The 18621-nt window shown below is 34.3% G+C and overlaps 1 protein-coding gene across 1 annotated transcript; it reads right to left on the reverse strand.

Annotated features, from left to right (window-relative positions):
* Window positions 1-2815: 2815 nt before the first annotated feature.
* LOC107841209 (small ubiquitin-related modifier 2-like) lies at window positions 2816-18008 on the reverse strand. Its single transcript, XM_016685193.2, has 3 exons — window positions 17929-18008; window positions 3034-3181; window positions 2816-2881 (listed from the first exon to the last, which is right to left on the reverse strand). The coding sequence occupies exons 1-3, from the start codon at window positions 18006-18008 to the stop codon at window positions 2816-2818; spliced, it is 294 nt and encodes a 97-aa protein (XP_016540679.2).
* Window positions 18009-18621: the final 613 nt, after the last annotated feature.

Raw genomic sequence — 18621 nt, forward strand, 5'->3', positions numbered from 1 at the left:
AATGTACTGGTATGCTATATGAGGTAAGGATGAATGAAGGGGTTCATATACGTGAACAATAACTGACTGAATGATATAGAGTAATTGAATATGAGAATACATGGATAACTAAAACTACCGTGAATATTGAGTATGCAATACTGTGCATATACATGTATACTGTAAATAAGCTTTTACTGAAGCTGAGTACTGATTTCTAATACTAAGTAATTGATATTTAAGATTCTAATAATTGAATTACCAATAACTGGGTGACTATTTCTGACAATCATGATTCTGTAGAACTGAACTGAGTTCTATACTGAGACTAAAACTGAAGTTGTCAGAAGTAATCATCTAACCGACATACCCCAAATAAAATAACTAGAGTCCAACCTGTAACCCCAATTAGAAGGGTGTCAGTACCATTCCACGGTTAAAGATAACTGAAGGGTCACCCTCATCTGGTAGGTGCCCTAATCGAGAATGGTGGTACCTTCGAACACTCAACTGATAGGTGATGTCTCAACCTACATTGGCTACGTAGTTTTGGAATATAAGAACTTCTTCTAAGGATCACACCCTTTACTGGAAGGTGAGCCCCCATCCTTGGGTTCACTCGATGCTGAATCCTAGTCTAATCTAAAGGACAATGATTATTATACTGGACAGAACTGGACTGATACTGAGTTGATTGATACTGACTTTTACTGATTTCTATAACTGACTGAGTACTACTGATTGTGACACTATTGAGACTAATCTTAACTACTATAGCTCTAGGTAAACAACTAGATTTTTGGGTATAAAATACCCTAGGACTTGATAGCATGAAAAGTAAAGTATAACATGATCTTGAAAAGCATAACAATGTTCAGTTGTCCACAATTCATTCATAGAGACATTTTATCAAACAGTTGTAGAATAAAAACTTGTACATATGCTAGCATGTCATGATTTCATCATTTAATTCACATGGACATTCCATCAAACACATGGGGAGCACAACTTAATGCATATAATCATGGGCAACATGTAAACATTGTAACTACAACACCTAAACTTGCAAATTCAAGAGTTATGACATGGGAATCACACAATTAAATATACATGCTATTTCAATTTCATAGAATCTACAATTAATCATAGATTGAAAATCAATTAATATCATGAACATGAATATAATCCAATTTCAAGCATGTAAATGATGAATCAATAATCTTATAGTTTTAAAAATGGATTCTTGGACTCTATGGGTGAAAGGAACCCATAGATGAACACCTAACATACCTAGAAATATTAATTCTTGATGGTTCTTGGAGGAATTTTTGAGTTTGTTCTTGTTATCTTGAAGCTAGGGTTTTGCCCTTTGAGAGAGAATGTTTTATTTCTTGAGAAAAGTGAGTAAATAATGAGATAATAGGTTATTTAGGGGTTTAATAACATGTTTAAGACTGACTTGGGTCATCAAAAAATACCCAATTACCCTTGGAAAAGATTTAAAAATCTTCACTGAAAACCCGATCTAGGACCTTGGCGCGATGCGGTGCTTTTGCGCCGTGTCACTGGAAATTAACAGTTGGGAAATGGTGGCTTGGCGTGATGTGATACAATTGCGGAGCTTTACTGTATGTAAATTTACCTCATGGAGTGACGCATATTGATTGTGGTGTCACACTGGAAAGTGACAATTGGAAAAATGGCTAGTGGCGCGACACGGTGGAATCATGATGGAACACTGGAAAATGACAATTTCCATTTGTAGTTCCTCCATGATGCGTTGATGGCCAAATTGGCACACTTTTTCACAAAATATGCTATAACTCTTCACCTGAGTATCAGATTTCTACTAATTTTATATCGTTGGAAAGCTGACTGAATTTCCTACACAATGGTAAGCTCTAAACTAAAAAATACGGAGTATTTTAAAATTTTCATCTAGGATAGCTCATGTACGGAGAGTTAAACTTAGCTAGGGAAATATGGGGTATTACACACCTGAAGTTCACAGTCTATGAATCGTACCTTGTTACAGAGTTGTTGCAGTACTTTTCAGAGAAGAATTCTTCAAAGTATATTCTATAGGAACTTGAGTAATTTGTGAAGGAATAAGAATGTTTATCTGCTATTTTTGTTTTCTTCCAGAGAGTGAAAAAATGTGTTGATTTCTCATGTAGAAACCTTTTATAATACTTAAGGAACACAACTATTCAAATAGTTGTGTCTTTTTCTTTTTCTCTTTGCTGAAGAGACACAACTCTTCAACTTTAATTCCAACAAACATGTATTATCTTTCTATTATTTATTAATATAGATAAATCAAAATCTTGTATTTATCTCTTAATATTGATCCGGGTTGACCTATATGGGTGACCCGATCAAATTTTATTCACAATATGCACCTAACTCATACATCACATGTTGTGCTCTTACCAATTCCCTAAAGCATTGGGATTTGGTTCTAAGAAAAACTCCCAATAAGATGGAAACCATACACCCAAACTGCGATCACACACGAGGTGTACAGAAGCAAGCTCCACTCCATGGGAGATTTTTCTTGTCACAAGCATCTCTTTCCTGAGGGTTAGAAGGGGGTTATTTACAAAGAACCAAGACTCTGAATTCAAGTCATCATCAAAAAACTAAAACGTAGAGAAAGTAATGACTTTCATGTAAAGTGACACTGACCGTTGAGTTCAACATAAAGCAAACAAACACTATCCTATTCATTACACCCTATAGGTCCTAAAGTTGCACAACCAGTATTTCACCTAGTCCCATACCCTCTTGAAACACACAAAAGTATTAAGACCAGTGAAATAGAAGGAAACAAGACTCAAAGAAATATTCCTCTGGTTTGATGCAGCATTGTATTAATTTCTTCACCGTCTTTTATCTCCAGCTATAAAAGTGAGGAAAATTGTAAGGAAATAACAAAATTAATCATGAATGTTAAGCACAACACAAAGAAGATACACAAGCTCTGATTAGTATTCTTTTATCCTTTGTTTGTGTTCGTGTGTGCAAATTTGAGAGTAAGAAAGAGAAAGGGACCTCATCTGGAGTTTGATCTGCTCTAAGATCATCAAACAAGAAGGAAACTGAATTAAAATTCACTGGTTGTTGGTCACAATAAGCATTCATTAATATCTTCAGTTGGGTGCTTCTTTTGATCCTAAAGAAGACTTTATTCCCATCCTGCAACCAAAAAAACCAGTCAAATACACATTTGAAGAAGCTCCAGAGGTGCCCGAAGGAACCTCTGGACAATAGAGATTTGTGATTGTGGAGGCTTGGAAATACTCAGATTTTCTTTGCAGAAACTACATCTTGAGTGGTTTCTAAGATGATCTCTACAATGTGTATAGTGGAACAAACATAACAAAAGAGTTGTGGGGAGCATTGGAACGAAAGTACAAGACAGGATGAAGGAACTAAAAAGTTCTTCATTGCAAGATTCTTGAAATATAAAATGATAGACAGCAAGTCTGTTGTCTCTCAAGCGCAGGAACTGTAAGTGATCATCCATGATCTCCTTGCAGAAAGTTTGATCATGAATAAAGTGTTTCAAGTAGCAGCAATAATAGAGAAGTTACCACCCATGTGGAAGGACTTTAAGAACTATTTTAAACACAAACATAAGAAGATGTCTGTCAAAGATCTAATCATAATATTGCACATTATAGAAGAAAATAGGCTGCAGAAAGAAGGTCGAGAGGAAATTCTACAATGAATGGAGCAAATATTATAGAAGACTACCACAACTCCAAAAAACGTAAGAAAGCTGGCCATAAAAGCAATCAACCCAAGAATAAATTCAAGGAAAAATGGTTTAACTGTACAAAGATTGGCCACAAGTCTACAGATTATTGTTTCCCAAAGAAAGGAAAGTAGAAGGACCAAAGAAATGTTGTTGAGTCCAATAAAGAAACAGACAATCTATGTGCCACTCTATCTGAATGCAAGTTGTTTGAAAATCCTCGCGAATGGTGGATGGATTCCAGTGCCACTCGCCATGTTTGTGCTAATAAGGAGTTATTTAATGAATTTTATCACGCTCAAGAGGAAGAGAAGCTATACATGGCCAACTTCGCAACTGCTAAAGTTGAAGGATAAGGAAAAGTCTGCCTGAATATAACATCAGGCAAAGTGTTGACTTTGAACAATGTCTTGTATGTACCAGAGTTATGAAAGAACTTGATTTCTTTATCACTTTTTGACAAGAACGGATTCAAATGTGTATTTGTTTCCAGAAAAATTGTACTTAGTAAAGGAGAAGTGTATGTAGGAAAAGGCTACCTCAATGATGGCCTATTCAAAATGAATGTAATAAACATTGAAATCAATAAAAGTTCAATTTCTTCTAACTTGCTTGTGTCTTATGTTTTATGGGATGAATGATTAGGCTATGTTAATTACAAAATATTGTGAAAACTGATTAACTTAGATGTTTTGCTAAACTTTGAGTGCAATATATCAAAATTTCAAACGTGTGTGGATTCAAAGTATGCTAAGCATCTGTATAAGTCCGTTCAAGGGAATCCAATCCCTTAGACTTAATCCACACTAACATTTGTGATATGAAGTCAACACCATCTTGTGGTCGAAAAAAGTATTCTATAACTTTTATTAATGATTGCACTAGATACTATTATGTCTATTTGCTAAACAGTAAGGATAAAGCAATAGATGCATTTAGGCAATATAAAACTAAAGTTTAAAATTAGTTAGAGAACAAGATCAAAATGATAAGAAGTAATGGGGGTGGAGAATATGAATCTCCTTTTGCACTAATATGTGTAGAGAATAGAATTGTCCATCAAACTAAAACCCCGTATTCACCTCAATCTAATGGAATTGCGGAAAGGAAAAGCCGAACCTCGAAGAAAATGATGAATCCTTTACTAATAAGTTCAGGTTTACCACAAAACTTATAGGGAGAAGCTATCCTTACGACTAACTGAATAATCAATAGAGTGCCCCATAGTAAGACACAATTAAGTCCATATGAAAAATGGAAAAGAAGGAACCCAACTTAAAATATTTCCAAGTGTGGGGGTGCCTAGCGAAGGTCCATGTTCCTATGCCTAAAAGAGTAAGGATCGGACCTAAGACAGTAGACTGCGTGTTCATAGGATATGCTAAAAGTAGCAAAGCATGTCGGTTTTTGGTTCAAAAATCCGTACATCCGAATATCAATGAAAATACGGTAATTGAATCAGATAATGTTGAATGCTTTGAACACATTTGTCCATATAAAACTAAAGATGAACATTCTAGTGGGGGGTCTAAATGACCTCAAAATGAACCAAGTAAGAATGTACATAATGATGATAATCCAAGATGTAGTACACTAAAAGAACGCCAACTTCATTTTGATCGGATTTTGTAACATTTATCTTTGAAAATGAGTCTCAAATATTTAAAGAAGTGATAACGTCTTCAGACTTATCTTTTTGGAAAGAGGAAACCAATAGTGAGATTGATTCAATCTTAAGCAACCATATGTAGGAGTTAGTTGATCTTCCTCCAGAAAATAATCCTTTAGGTTCTAGATGGATCTTCAAGAGAAAAATGAAAGTTTATTGTACTATTGAAAAATATAAGGCAGGACTTGTTGTAAAAGGATTTAAACAAAAGGAAGGCCTTCATTACTTTGATAGATACTCGCACGTAATTAGGATAACATCAATTCGGATGTTTATTTCCTTGGGGACAGTATATGGTCTTGAAATCCATCAAATGGATGCAAAAACAACATTCCTAAAGGGAGAATTAAAGAAAGCAATTTACATGGAACAACCAAAGGGTTTTGTGGTTCCAGGAAAAGAAAATAAGGTGTGTAAACTTGTTAAGTCACTTTATGGATTGAAAAAAGCACCTAAAAAATGGCATACAAAGTTTGACAAAACCATGTTGGCTAACGGGTTCAAGATTAATGAATGCGATAAATGTGTTTATGTTAATGATACTACAAATCACCAAGTCATTGTTTGTTTATATGTGGATGATATGTAAATCATTAGTAGAGATATTTCTAATATAAATGTAATGAGACAAATGCTCGAGATCAAGTTCGATATGAAAGACCTTGGAGTTGCAAATATGATCTTAGGAATAAGAATCCATATAACTCCACAACGGTTTGCACTGTCACAGTTTCATTATATCAAAAAAGTACTTGACAAATTCAAGTATATGGAATTTGGTATGGCAAAGACTCCATTGGATGTGAGCTTTGCAATTTGAAAGAATGAAGGTAAAAGTGACTCACAATTAGTGTACACAAGAGTATTGGGATGTTTAATGTATATATTGAATTTTACATGACCAGACATAGCATGCTCTATTTGTAAGTTGAGTCGGTACACGAGTAATCCCAATAAAACTTATTGGATGGCAATGAAAAAAAGTTTTGGGTATCTTAAATACTCTCAAGACTATGCTTTGCATTATAATGAATATCCTGCGGTACTTGAAGGATATTGTGATGCACATTTGATCATCAGATTGAACAAAGTAAAATCCATATATGGACATGTATTTACTTTGGGTGGAGGAGCGGTCTCTTGGATATCACCCAAATAGACATGGATTGCTTACTCTATAATTGAATCTGAATATATCGCTTTTGAAAAAACTGGTGAAGAAGTAGAATATCTTTGGAATTTCTTGGAAGATATTCCTTATTGGCCCAAACCAGTGGCACCCGTATGTATACACTGTGATAGCCAAGTGGCAATAGGTAGGGAGAATGATGTATAATGGTAAATCTTATCATATAAGATGGAGATATTTTACCGTTAGAGAACTTCTCTCTTATGGATTTATCACTATTGACTATATAAAGTCAAAAGATAATGTGTCGGATCCACTTACAAAAGGTCTGTCTAGAGATGGAGTTGAAAGGACATCCAAGAGAATGGGTTTAAGGCCTAGGACAAGTCAACATAGTGGTAAATCCACATACCATACTAGAGATCCGAAGAGCTAGGTTCAAGGAAATCAAACAAAGTTATGTCTGATAGGTTCAACATTATCAATATACCCAACCCTTTCTTGTGATGTAGACAATGTTTAGTAAATAAGGATAAGACTTATGGTGTGAAGTCTTTTAATAATTATCTAAATTTGGCAGATTTAACTAAACAATTTAATCTACAGGATCTAATGTTTAGAAATCACCTATGTGAGGGAGAAATGGAAGCCGCTTCAAGGAGAATGTTAGTAAAGGAAAATTCTCTAAGCTCTCAAGACACTAGGATTTGTTCATGGTTGAAATGAACAAAATTATGAGAACCATAAATGGTAAAAAGATGGTTCTATGACATGTGTTGTCTTGGTGTACATTAAAGATAGATGGTTCAAAGATATCAAATCTATCAATTGACCGAGTGCATCCGATGCATGTTCACTTCAAAAAGTTTTAAGGGAAACCTACTTATCCAGATGCAATCATTCTTTGCTAAATGATCACATGCTTGTCCATATATTCTTCAAAATATATCCATTCCCAATTCATGTGGGGAATTTTTGGGTTCGAGGTGTATGTATGAATGGAAAATCAAAGGAAAAATAGTGGAGGGAAAGATAGACACTAAAATGGAAAGTGTACTCTTTTATGCAAAGCTTACTAAATTCTCTAACATTGGTGGGAGAAAGAAACTTTCATGTGTTTATATTGAGAAACACATCTCCACATGGATAGTGACTGTCGTTGCTCGCTTGGCTCAGCTTCGGCTTCAGATCCGGATTCGGATTTATTTTTGGATTAGGATTTGTCAAATAATCGATCGATGAGATCTATTTTTTAGACAAAATTTATTTAAACTTGATGAACAAGGGAAATTTTAATCCAAAGAATCTAATAGAAATATTATTCTCTATGTGTGCATAAATTTTAAACACCTTGCAAATATATACACAATGCACCTCGAAGGTATGCGACCCTTCGAGGTAAAAGGAACACAGTTTCACACAAAAAGGCGATCTACACATGCACCTTGGTAACCTATGAACACAAGTACCGTGTAGGTAGTCACTGGAATTCCAACAGTGTCACCTACAACCATAGATCAAGAGTAATTCCAACACTGACTGGGTGCAGGTGATATGACTGTACTGACTAGGTGCCTTTTTGCTGAGCCAATGCATCCTTTATGAAGGGGCACATTAAGGATATAAATACCTGACATATTCCTCAGGCATAAACTTGATTTTTTTACAGAAAAACACTTTCTTCTCTACAAAAACAAAGTGTGATCATTATCCCTTGAGTGACTTCGACGAATCCAATAATTTGAGGAACCGTTGTTGTTGGATTGAAAACCATTTTATCCTGGGATAAAAATTCCATAACCTCAGGTACAGTGAGGGGAATTATTCCTTAAGGACACTCCACGAAGTCGGGGCACTTGGCTTTAAATTTTTGTTCCATCTTATTTCTGAAATAATAACACACTTCTAGGATAAATTATTTTTAATCTTCTGTTGAAGGTGTTGTATAACATTATAGGTGTTTTTGTTTTAAACTTGAACTTGTGTTGAACTTGTTGTATGCATAAATACAGATTTGTGTACCTGAAAATATTAAAAATAATAATCTTAAGGAATAACTCAAAAACTGTATAGCTTGGTTTCTGAAGATTAAAGCCTTAAGCTTTCTATTCCGTTTGAACTTAACTAGTGATTTGAAGACATAAATTTCTCATCACAAGTTAAAGAACACTTGATTGATGATTGGAATTCATAAAAACTTCATCGTTAAACTAGAAACAAGAGGTGTTAAAGTTGTTGCATCTTTATTAATAGTATTTTGATATACTAAAGTTATTGTCTTGTTGAGATTGGAAATGACTACGGATAATCATGCACATGATTTTGAAACTACTGTGGCAGCAACTAGTTTGCCACAAGGAGTCTTACGAATGCTCAACTGTCAATGGCACTAGCGGATAAACCCGGAAAGTTCGCAGGTATTGACTTCAAAAGGTGGCAGCAGATAATGTTTTTCTACCTTACAACCATTTGTCTTCAAAGATTCACATTTGAGGAAGCTCTGAAGGTAACTGAGGGAACCTCTGAACAAAAGCAATTTATAATTGTAGAGGCTTGGAAACACTCCAATTTCCTTTGTAGGAACTACATCTTAAGTGGTCTCCAAGATAATCTCTACAATGTGTATAGTGGAACAAATATAACAAAAGAGTTGTGGGGAGTGATGGAACGGAAGTACAAGACAGAGGATGCAGGAACTAAAAATTTCTTCATTACAAGATTCCTAGAATATAAAATGATAAACAGCAAGTCTGTTGTCTCCCAAGTGCACGAACTGTAAGTGATCATCATGATCTCCTTTTGGAAGGTTTGATCCTGAATGAAGTGTTTCAAGTAGCAGTAATAATAGAGAAGTTACCACCCATGTGGAAGGACTTCAAGAACTATTTGAAACATAAATGTAAGGATATGTCTTTCAAATATCTAATCGTATGATTATGCATTAAATAAGACAATAAGGCTGCAGAAAGTAGGTCGAGAGAAATTCTATAATGAATGGAGCAAATATAGTAGAAGACGACCACAACTCCAAAAAGCGCAAGAAAGCTGGACATGAAAGCAATCAACCCAAGAACAAATTCAAGGAAAAATGCTTTAATTATGGCAATATTAGCACAAATCTATGGTTTGTCGTGCCCCAAATAAAGTAAAGAAAAAGGACCAAGCAAATGTTGTTAGTCCAAAAAAAAATGAACTATCTGTGTGCCATGCTGTCCGAATGCAAGTTGGTTGGAAATCCTCATGAATGGTGGATTAATTCCGGTGCCATCCGCCATGTTTGTGCTAATAAAGAGTTATTTGCTGCTTTTGCTCAGGCTCAAGGGGAAGAGAAGTTATACATAGCCAACTCCACAACTGCTAAAGTAGAAGAAAAAGGAAAAGTCTACCTGAAAATGATACCAGGAAAAGTCTTGACTTTGAACAATGTCCTATATGTACTGGAGTTACAGAAGAACTTTATTTTTGTATCACTTCTTGGCAAGAACGGATTCAAATATGTGTTTGTTTCTAAAAAATTGTACTTAGTAAAGGAGAAGAAGTGTATGTAGGAAAAGGCTACCTTAATGAGGGCCTATTCAAACTAAATGTAATGAATGTTGAAATCAATAAAAGTTAAATTTCTTCTTACTTGATTGAGTCTTATGATTTGTGGGATGAATGATTAGGCCATGTTTATTAAAAAACATTGTGAAAACTAATTAACTTGGAAGTTTTGCAAAACTTTGAGTGCAATAAATCAAAATGTAAAACATGTGTGTATTCAAAGTATGCTAAGCATCCGTATAAGTCCGTTCAAAGGAATTCCAATCCCTTAGACTTAATCTACACTAATATTTATGATATAAAGTCAACACCATTTCATGGTGGAAAAAGTATTTTATAAATTTTATTGACGATTGCACTAGATACTGTTATGTTTATTTGCTAAATAGTAAGGATGAAGCAATAGATGCATTTAGGAAATATAAAACTAAAGTTGAATTCAGTTAGAGAAAAAGATTAAAACTATAACAAGTGATGGGATGAAGATTATGAATCTTCTTTTGCACAAATATGTCTAAAGAATGGAATTTTCCATCAAACTAAAACCCCGTATTCACCTCGATGTAATGGAATTACAGAAAGGAAAAACCAAACCTTGAAGTAAATGATGAATCCCTTAATAAAAAGTTCATGTTTACCGCAAAATTTGTGTGGGGAAGTTGTCCTTACGGCTAACCAAACACTCAATAGAGTGCCCCATAGTAAGACACAATCAATTCCATATGAAAACTAGAAAGGAAGGAAACCCAACTTGAAATATTTCAAAGTGTGGGGGTGTTTAGCAAAGGTCCAAGTTCCTATGCCTAAAAGAGTAAGGATAGGACCTAAGACGGTGGATTGCGTGTTCATAGGACATGCTAAAAGTAGCAAAGCACGTCGGTTTTTGGTTCATAAATCTGAACATCTGGATATCAATGAAAATATGGTAATTGAATCAGATAATGCTAAATGCTTTGAACATATTTATCCGTTTAAAACTAGACACGAACAGTCTAGTAGGGGTCTAAGCGACCTCAAAATGAACCAAGTAAGGATGTACATAATGATGAGAATTCAAGACGTAGTACATGTCAAATAACGTCAACTTTGTTTGGATCAGATTTGTAATATTTCTCTTAGAAAATGGGCCTCAAACTTTTAAAAAATAATGACGTGTTCTGACTCATCCTTTTGGAAAGAGGTAGTCGATAGTGAGATTGATTCAATCTTAACCAACCATACGTGGGATTTGGTTGATCTTCCTCCAGGAAATAAATATTTAGTTTCCAAATAGATCTTCAAAAGAAAAATAAAAGTTGATGGTACTATTGACAAATACAAGGCAAGACTTGTTATATAAGGATTTAAACAAAAGGAAGGCCTTGATTACTTTGATACATACTCGCCAATAACTAGGATAGCGTCAATTCAGATGTTAATTTCCTTGGCAACAATATATGGTCTTGAAATCCATCAAATATATGTGAAAACAAAATTCCTAGATGGAGAATTGAAGGAAGAAATTTACGTGGAATAGCCTGAGGGTTTTGTGGTTCCAAGAAAAGAAATAAGGTGTGTAAACTTATTCACTTTATGAACCGAAACAAGAACCTAAACAATGACATGCAAAGTTTGACCAAACCATGCTAGCAAATGGGTTTAAGATTAATGACTATGATAAATGTGTTTTTATTAAAGATATTTCAAATCACCAAGTCATTATTTGTTTATATATAGATGATATGTTGATCATAAGTAGAGACATTTCTAACATAAATGCAATGAAATGAATGCTCAAGAGAAAATATAATATGAAAGACCTTGGAGTTGCAGATGTGATCTTAGGAATAAAAATTCATAGAACTCCACAAGGGTTGGAATTGTCACAGTCTGATTATATCAAAAAGTTACTTGACAAATTCAAGTATATGGAATTTGGTATTACAAAGACTCCATTGGATGTGAGCTTCGCACTTCGAAAGAATGAAGGTGAAAGTGACTCACAATTAGAGTACGCAAGAGTATTGGGATGTTTAATATATATAATGAATTGTACATAAATAGACATAGCATACACTATTAGTAAGTTGAGTCAATACATGAGTAATCCCAACAAAACTCATTAGATGGCAATGAAAAGAGTTTTGGGATTTCTTAAATACACTCAAAACTATGCTTTGCATTATAATAAATATCCCATGGTACTTGAAGTATATAGTGATGCAAATTGGATCATCGGACCGAATGAAGTAAAATCCACAGATGGATATGTATTTACTATCGGTGGAGAAGCGGTCTCTTGAAAATCATACAAACAGACATGTATTGCTCGCTCTACAATGAAATCTGAATTTATCGCATTGGATAAAGCCAGTGAAGAAGTAGAATGGCTCCAAAATTTCTTGGAAGATATCTCTTATTGTCCCAAACAAGTGGCACCAGTATGTATACACTGCGATAGCCAAGCACTAATAGGTAGGGCAGAGATATAATACCATTAGAGAACCTCTCTCTAGTAGAATTATCATTGTTGACTTTGTAAAGTCAAAGGATAATATGTTGGATCCACTTGCAAAAGGTCTATCTAGAGAAGGAGTTAAAAATACATTTAAGGGAATGGGTTTAAGGCCTAGGACAAGTCAGCATGACGGTAACTATACCTAGCAGACTGGAGATCCCAAGAGCTATGTTCAAGGAGTTCAAACAAAGTTGTGTATGATAGATTCAACACAGTCAATGTACCCAGCCCATTCTTATGATGTAGAAAATGTTTAGTAAACATGGATAAGATTTATGGTGTGAAGCCTTTTAATGATTATCTAAATTTGGTAGATTTAACCAAATAGTTTAATCTATCGGATTGAACATTTAGAAATCACCTACGTGTGGGAAAAGTGAAAGCCACTTCAAGAAGAATGTAAGTAAATACCTATTCTCTAAGCTCTCATGAGACTGGGACGTGTTCATGGCTAAAATGAACAAAACCGTAAGAACCATAAATGGTAAAAGGTTGGTTGTGTGACATGCGTTGTCTAGGTGTACATTAAATCTAAATGGTTTGAAGATATCAAATCTACTAATTGACCGAGTGTATTTGATGCATGTTCACTATGGAAAGTTCAAAGGGAAACCCACTTATACATATGAAATCAGTCTTTGCTAAATGATCACATGCTTGTGCGTATATTCTTCAAAAGATATCCATTTCTCATTCATGTAAGGGATTGATGGGTTCAAGGTGTATGTATGAATGGAAAATGGAGGAAAAAGTAGTGGAGGAAAAGAGAGACACTAAAATGGAAAGTGTACTCTTGAATGGAAAGCTTACTAAATTCTCCCACATTGGTGGGAGAAAGAAGCTTTCCTGTATTTATACTGAGAAACACATATCCATATGGATTGTGAGGTAAGAACAAAGTGGTGCCTCTCGCTGTCATCGTCGTCATCGCTCGGCTCGGCTTCGTCTTCTTCTTTAAATTTTGATTTGAATTTAGATTTGTTAAATAATCAATCGATGAGATCTATTTTTAGACAAAATTTATTTAAAACTTGATGAACAAGTGAAATTTTAATCCAAATAATCTGATAGAAATATTTTTCTCCATGTACGGGCGCATTTTTAACACCATGCAAATGCATGCACAACGCACCTCAAAGGGATGCGACCCTTCAAGGTAAAAGGCACACTGTTTCGTGCAATAGTGTGATCTGTGTGTGCACCTCAGTAATATATGGTCGTAGGTGCAACACAAGTAGTCACTAGAATTTGGACAGTGTCACCTGCAGCCGTAAATCGGGCGCAGTTCCAGCACAGACTGGGGGCAGGTGATGTGACTGTACTAATTGGTGCCTTTTTGTTGAACCAAAACATCCTTTCCGAAGGGGCACATTAAGGATATAAATACCTGATAAATTCCTCAAGTATAGACATGATTTTTTATAGAAAAACACTCTTCTTCTCTACAAAAATTCAGTGTGATCATTAGCGATTGAGTGAGTTCGACGAATCCAATAATTTGAGGTACTACTATTGTTGGATTAAAAGCCATTTTATCCTGGGAGAAAAATTTCATAACCTTGGGTACAGTGAGGGAAATTATTCCTTAAGGACACTCCATGAAGTCGGGGGACATGGCTTTAAATTTCTGTTTCATCTTATTTCTGAAATAATAACACACTTCTTAGATAAATTATTTTTAATCATGTGTTGAAGGTGTTGTGTAACTTCATAGGTGTTCTTGTTTTAAACTTGAACTTGTCTTGAAGTTGTTGTGTGCCTAAATACAGATTTGTGTACCCTAAAACATTGAAAATAACAATCTTAAGAAATAACCTGGAATCTGTATAACTTAAGAAATAACCTGGAATCTGTATAGCTTGGTTTCTGGAGATTAAAGATTTAAGCTTTCTACTCCGTTTGAACTTAATTAGTAATTTGAAGAGATAAAATCTTCATCACAAGTTAAAGATCACTCGGTTGATGATTGAAAGTCATAAAAACTTCATCGTTAAACTATAAATAAGAGGTGTTAAAGTTGCTACAACTTTATTAATAGTATTTTGATATACTAAAGTTATTGTCTTGTTATGACACGAAAATGACTAAGGATAGTCAAGTACATAATGTTGAAACAACTGTGGAAGCAACTAGTGTTTCCACAACAAGTCGTACGAATGCTCCGTCGACAATGGAACCAGTGGAGAAACCTGAAAAGTTCGCGGGTATTGACTTCAAAAGGTGGCAGTAGAAAATGTTTTTTCCTTGCAACTCTTTGTCTTCAAAGGTTCACATTTGAGGAAGCTCCAGAGGTGCCCGAGGAAACCTCTAAAAAAGAACGATTTGTGATTGTGGAGGCTTGGAAACTCTTCGATTTCCTTTGCAGAAACTACATCTTGAGTAGTCTCTAAGATAATCTATACAATGTGTATAGTGGAACAAACACAACAAAAGAGTTATGGGGAGTGCTGAAATGAAAGTACAAGAAAGAGGATGTAGGAACTAAAAAGTTCTTCGTTGCAAGATTCCTAGAATATAAAATGATAGACAACAAGTCTGTTGTCTCCTAAGTGCAGGAATTGCAAGAGATCATCCATGATCTCCTTGTGGAAGGTTTGATCGTATATGAATCATTTCAAGTAACAACAATAATAGAGAAGTTACCACCCATGTGGAAGGAATTCAAGAACTATTTGAAACACAAACATAAGGAGATGTCTATCAAAAATCTAATCGTAAGATTGCTTATTGGAGAAGACAATAATACTGCTGAAAGAAGGTTGAGAGTAAATTCTATAATGAATGGAGAAAATATAGTAGAAGATGACAACAACTCTCAAAAATGCAAGAAAGCTGAACATGAAACCAATCAATCCAAGAAGAAATTCAAGGAAAAATGCTTTAACTGTGGCAAGATTAGCCACAAGTCTATGGATTGTCGTGCCCTAAAGAAAGGGAAGAAGAAAAACCAAGCAAATGTTGCTGAGTCAAAGAAAGAAATGGGCGATCTTTGTTCCATGTTTTCCTAATGCAACTTGGTGGGAAATCCTCGTAAATGGTGAATGGATTCCGGTGCCACCCTCCATGTTTGTGCTAATAAGGAGTTATTTGCTGCTTTTGCTCCGACCCAAGGGGAAGATAACATATATATGGCTAACTTCGCAACTGCTAAAGTTGAAGAAACTGAAAAAGTATGCTTGATAATGATATCAGGCAAAGTGTTGACTTTGAACAATATTCTATATGTACCGGGTATGTTGAGATGCAGAGACTGCGTACACTCTATCGTCCTTAGACCCCATAAAATATAATGGGTATGTTGTTTCTGTAGCTGTATCAATTTTGATATGCTGCCTTATCTTGTATATCAAATGACCCCTAACATTATAACAAGCTAATCAATCGAAAATACATCTATTCCACTTTATTTGAACCCAAAATCTTTTAAAAATTGAAAGAATTCATATGGTTATTCTTTTACGCTACTCCGTACAACCTACTCTAACACTCTCTTTTTACTATTGATAAAACCCTAACAAAATCATATGCGATGGAAAAAGAAATGCTAACTACATTTGGTTGACAGTATAAATTTATCCATTAACTTATGTCGTCAACCAAATACATTATAAATTTGTCTCATACTTAATCCTGAGATATCCCACCTCATCCTATAGAACCAAATGACCCCTCTACCTAAATAGCTAGTCCGGTCGATTATAACATCTATTTTGACCCAAAATTTCACATAACCCTAATGAAATCATATGCCAATAAAAGGGGAAAAACTAATTTTGTTTGGTTGACGATCATTAATTTATACCATCAATCAAATATTGTAGTAAATTTTCTCTCATACTTAATCGTGAGATACCCTACCTCATCCCTCAAAACCAAATGACTCTCAACCCAAATAGCTAGTCATCTCTATTAGATACATCTATTTTGACTTGAATTTTCACATAAGCCTAATGAAATCACATTCCAATAGATGGGAAAAAAACCCAATTGTGTTTGGTTGACGATGATCAGTTATACAACAACAACAACATACCCCGTGTATCCTAACAAAGAGAGGTTTGGGGATGGTAAAGTACACATAGTTCATACCACTACCTCAGATGAAGTAAAGAGGCACACTGTCAACCAAATTTAATATGAATTTTATCTCTTACTTAATCTTGAGATATCACATCTTACCCCGCATACCAAATGACATCATCAACCTAAATAGCTAGTCAGGTTAATTATATACAACTATTTTTGACCCAAAATTTTACAAAACCCTAATAAAAATCATACACCGATAGGGAAAAACCCTAATGTGTTTGATTGAAGATGATTTATTTATACCATCAACAAAATATAGTACAAATTTTATCTCATACGTAATCATGACACATTCCACCCACCTCATCCCGCAAAACTAAAAGACCCCTCAACTTAAATAGCTAGTCCGGTCGATTATATACATCTATTTTGACTAAAAATTTCACATAATTCTAACGAAGTCATACACCAATAGAAGGAAAAAACCCTAATTGTGTTTGATTTGCGATAATTAATTTATAATGTCTACCAAAAACAGTATAAATTTTATCTCATACTTATATAATCTTGAGATATCCCCCCTCATCTTGCAAAACCAAACTCCCCATCAACCCAATTAGCTAGTCAGGTCGATTATATACATTATTTTGATCTAAAATTTTTAAAAACACTGATAAAATCATACACCAATAGAAAAAAAACTTAATTGTGTTTGGTTGACGATGATTAATTTACACCAATGAAACACAACATAAATTTTATCTCATACATAATCCTGAGATATCCCATCTCATCCAAAATATCCAAACTACCCCTCAACCCAAATAGCTAGTCGAGTTGATTATATACATCTATTTTTTGACCCAAAATTTTGACGAAACCCGAATAAAATCATACATCAATAGGGAAAAACCCCTAATTATATTGGATTGATGATGATTATTTTATATAGTTAAATACTTAATCTTGAGGTATCTCATCTTATCCTGCATACCAAAACACCCTATCAACCCAAATTGCTAGTTAGGTCTATTATATACATTTGTTTTGACCCAAAATTTTACAAAACCCTAATAAATCATTCACTAATTGGAAAAAGAATCCCAATTGTGTTTGATTGATGATGATTAATTTATATCATTTTATATTTTATCTTGAGATATTCCATTTTATCTTGCATAAAAAAATCTCATCAACCCAAATAGCTAGTTGGGTCGATTATATACATCTATTTTGACCCTAAATTTTAAAAATCCTAAAATAAATTCATACACCAACTGAAAGAAAAAATAAACCATAATTAAATGATAATAATAATTTGGGTTTTGGGTTTGAGATTTATATGGCCTGATTGATCGTCGGACGGCTTGTTCTCTTTCTTCCTGGTTGCTGCTTCAGACATCTTTTTCCTTTTTTTTCTTCTTCTCTATGAATAGTGTATTTATGGTTTGATTTTATCTTTATATATGGGGTGGGAAAATGGTTGGGTAGGGTGGAACATTGAGCAGATTAAAATGGGATGAATGTTTCATTGAAAGTAAATTAATGGTGTTAAAATGGGCCGAATGTTATGGGATCGTTGAAACTAAAAAGTTTTAAAAAGAGAAAACTATCTTCTTTTTAATGAACTAAAAAGAAAAATAGTCAAATAAATTAAAGTAGGTGAATATTTTCCTTTTAGAGATAACAATAGCTTTTTTAAACAAAATATCCATAAATAAGTCCTCATAAATGAAATTTTAACCAAGATAATTAGGTTATTTTAAGTGAAAATGGGTTTTACATTTGATTTGAGGATTGCATCAAGCACGAAGATGTGATAGGCTGGCTATGAATGGTTTTAGGTAGGATAAAGGTAGGCTGAAGAAATATAAAAGAGAGGTGATTAGGCATAACATGGAGCAGTTACATCTTACGGAGTACATAGCCCTTAATACAAATATACAGAGAATGCAAATTAGGTTATAGGGTTAGTGGGTAGGAGTGAGTTCGTAATAGTAGACAGAAGTGCTTTG

This window comes from Capsicum annuum, unplaced genomic scaffold, assembly GCF_002878395.1.
Source record: "Capsicum annuum cultivar UCD-10X-F1 unplaced genomic scaffold, UCD10Xv1.1 ctg1936, whole genome shotgun sequence".
Taxonomy (NCBI): Eukaryota; Viridiplantae; Streptophyta; class Magnoliopsida; order Solanales; family Solanaceae; genus Capsicum; species Capsicum annuum.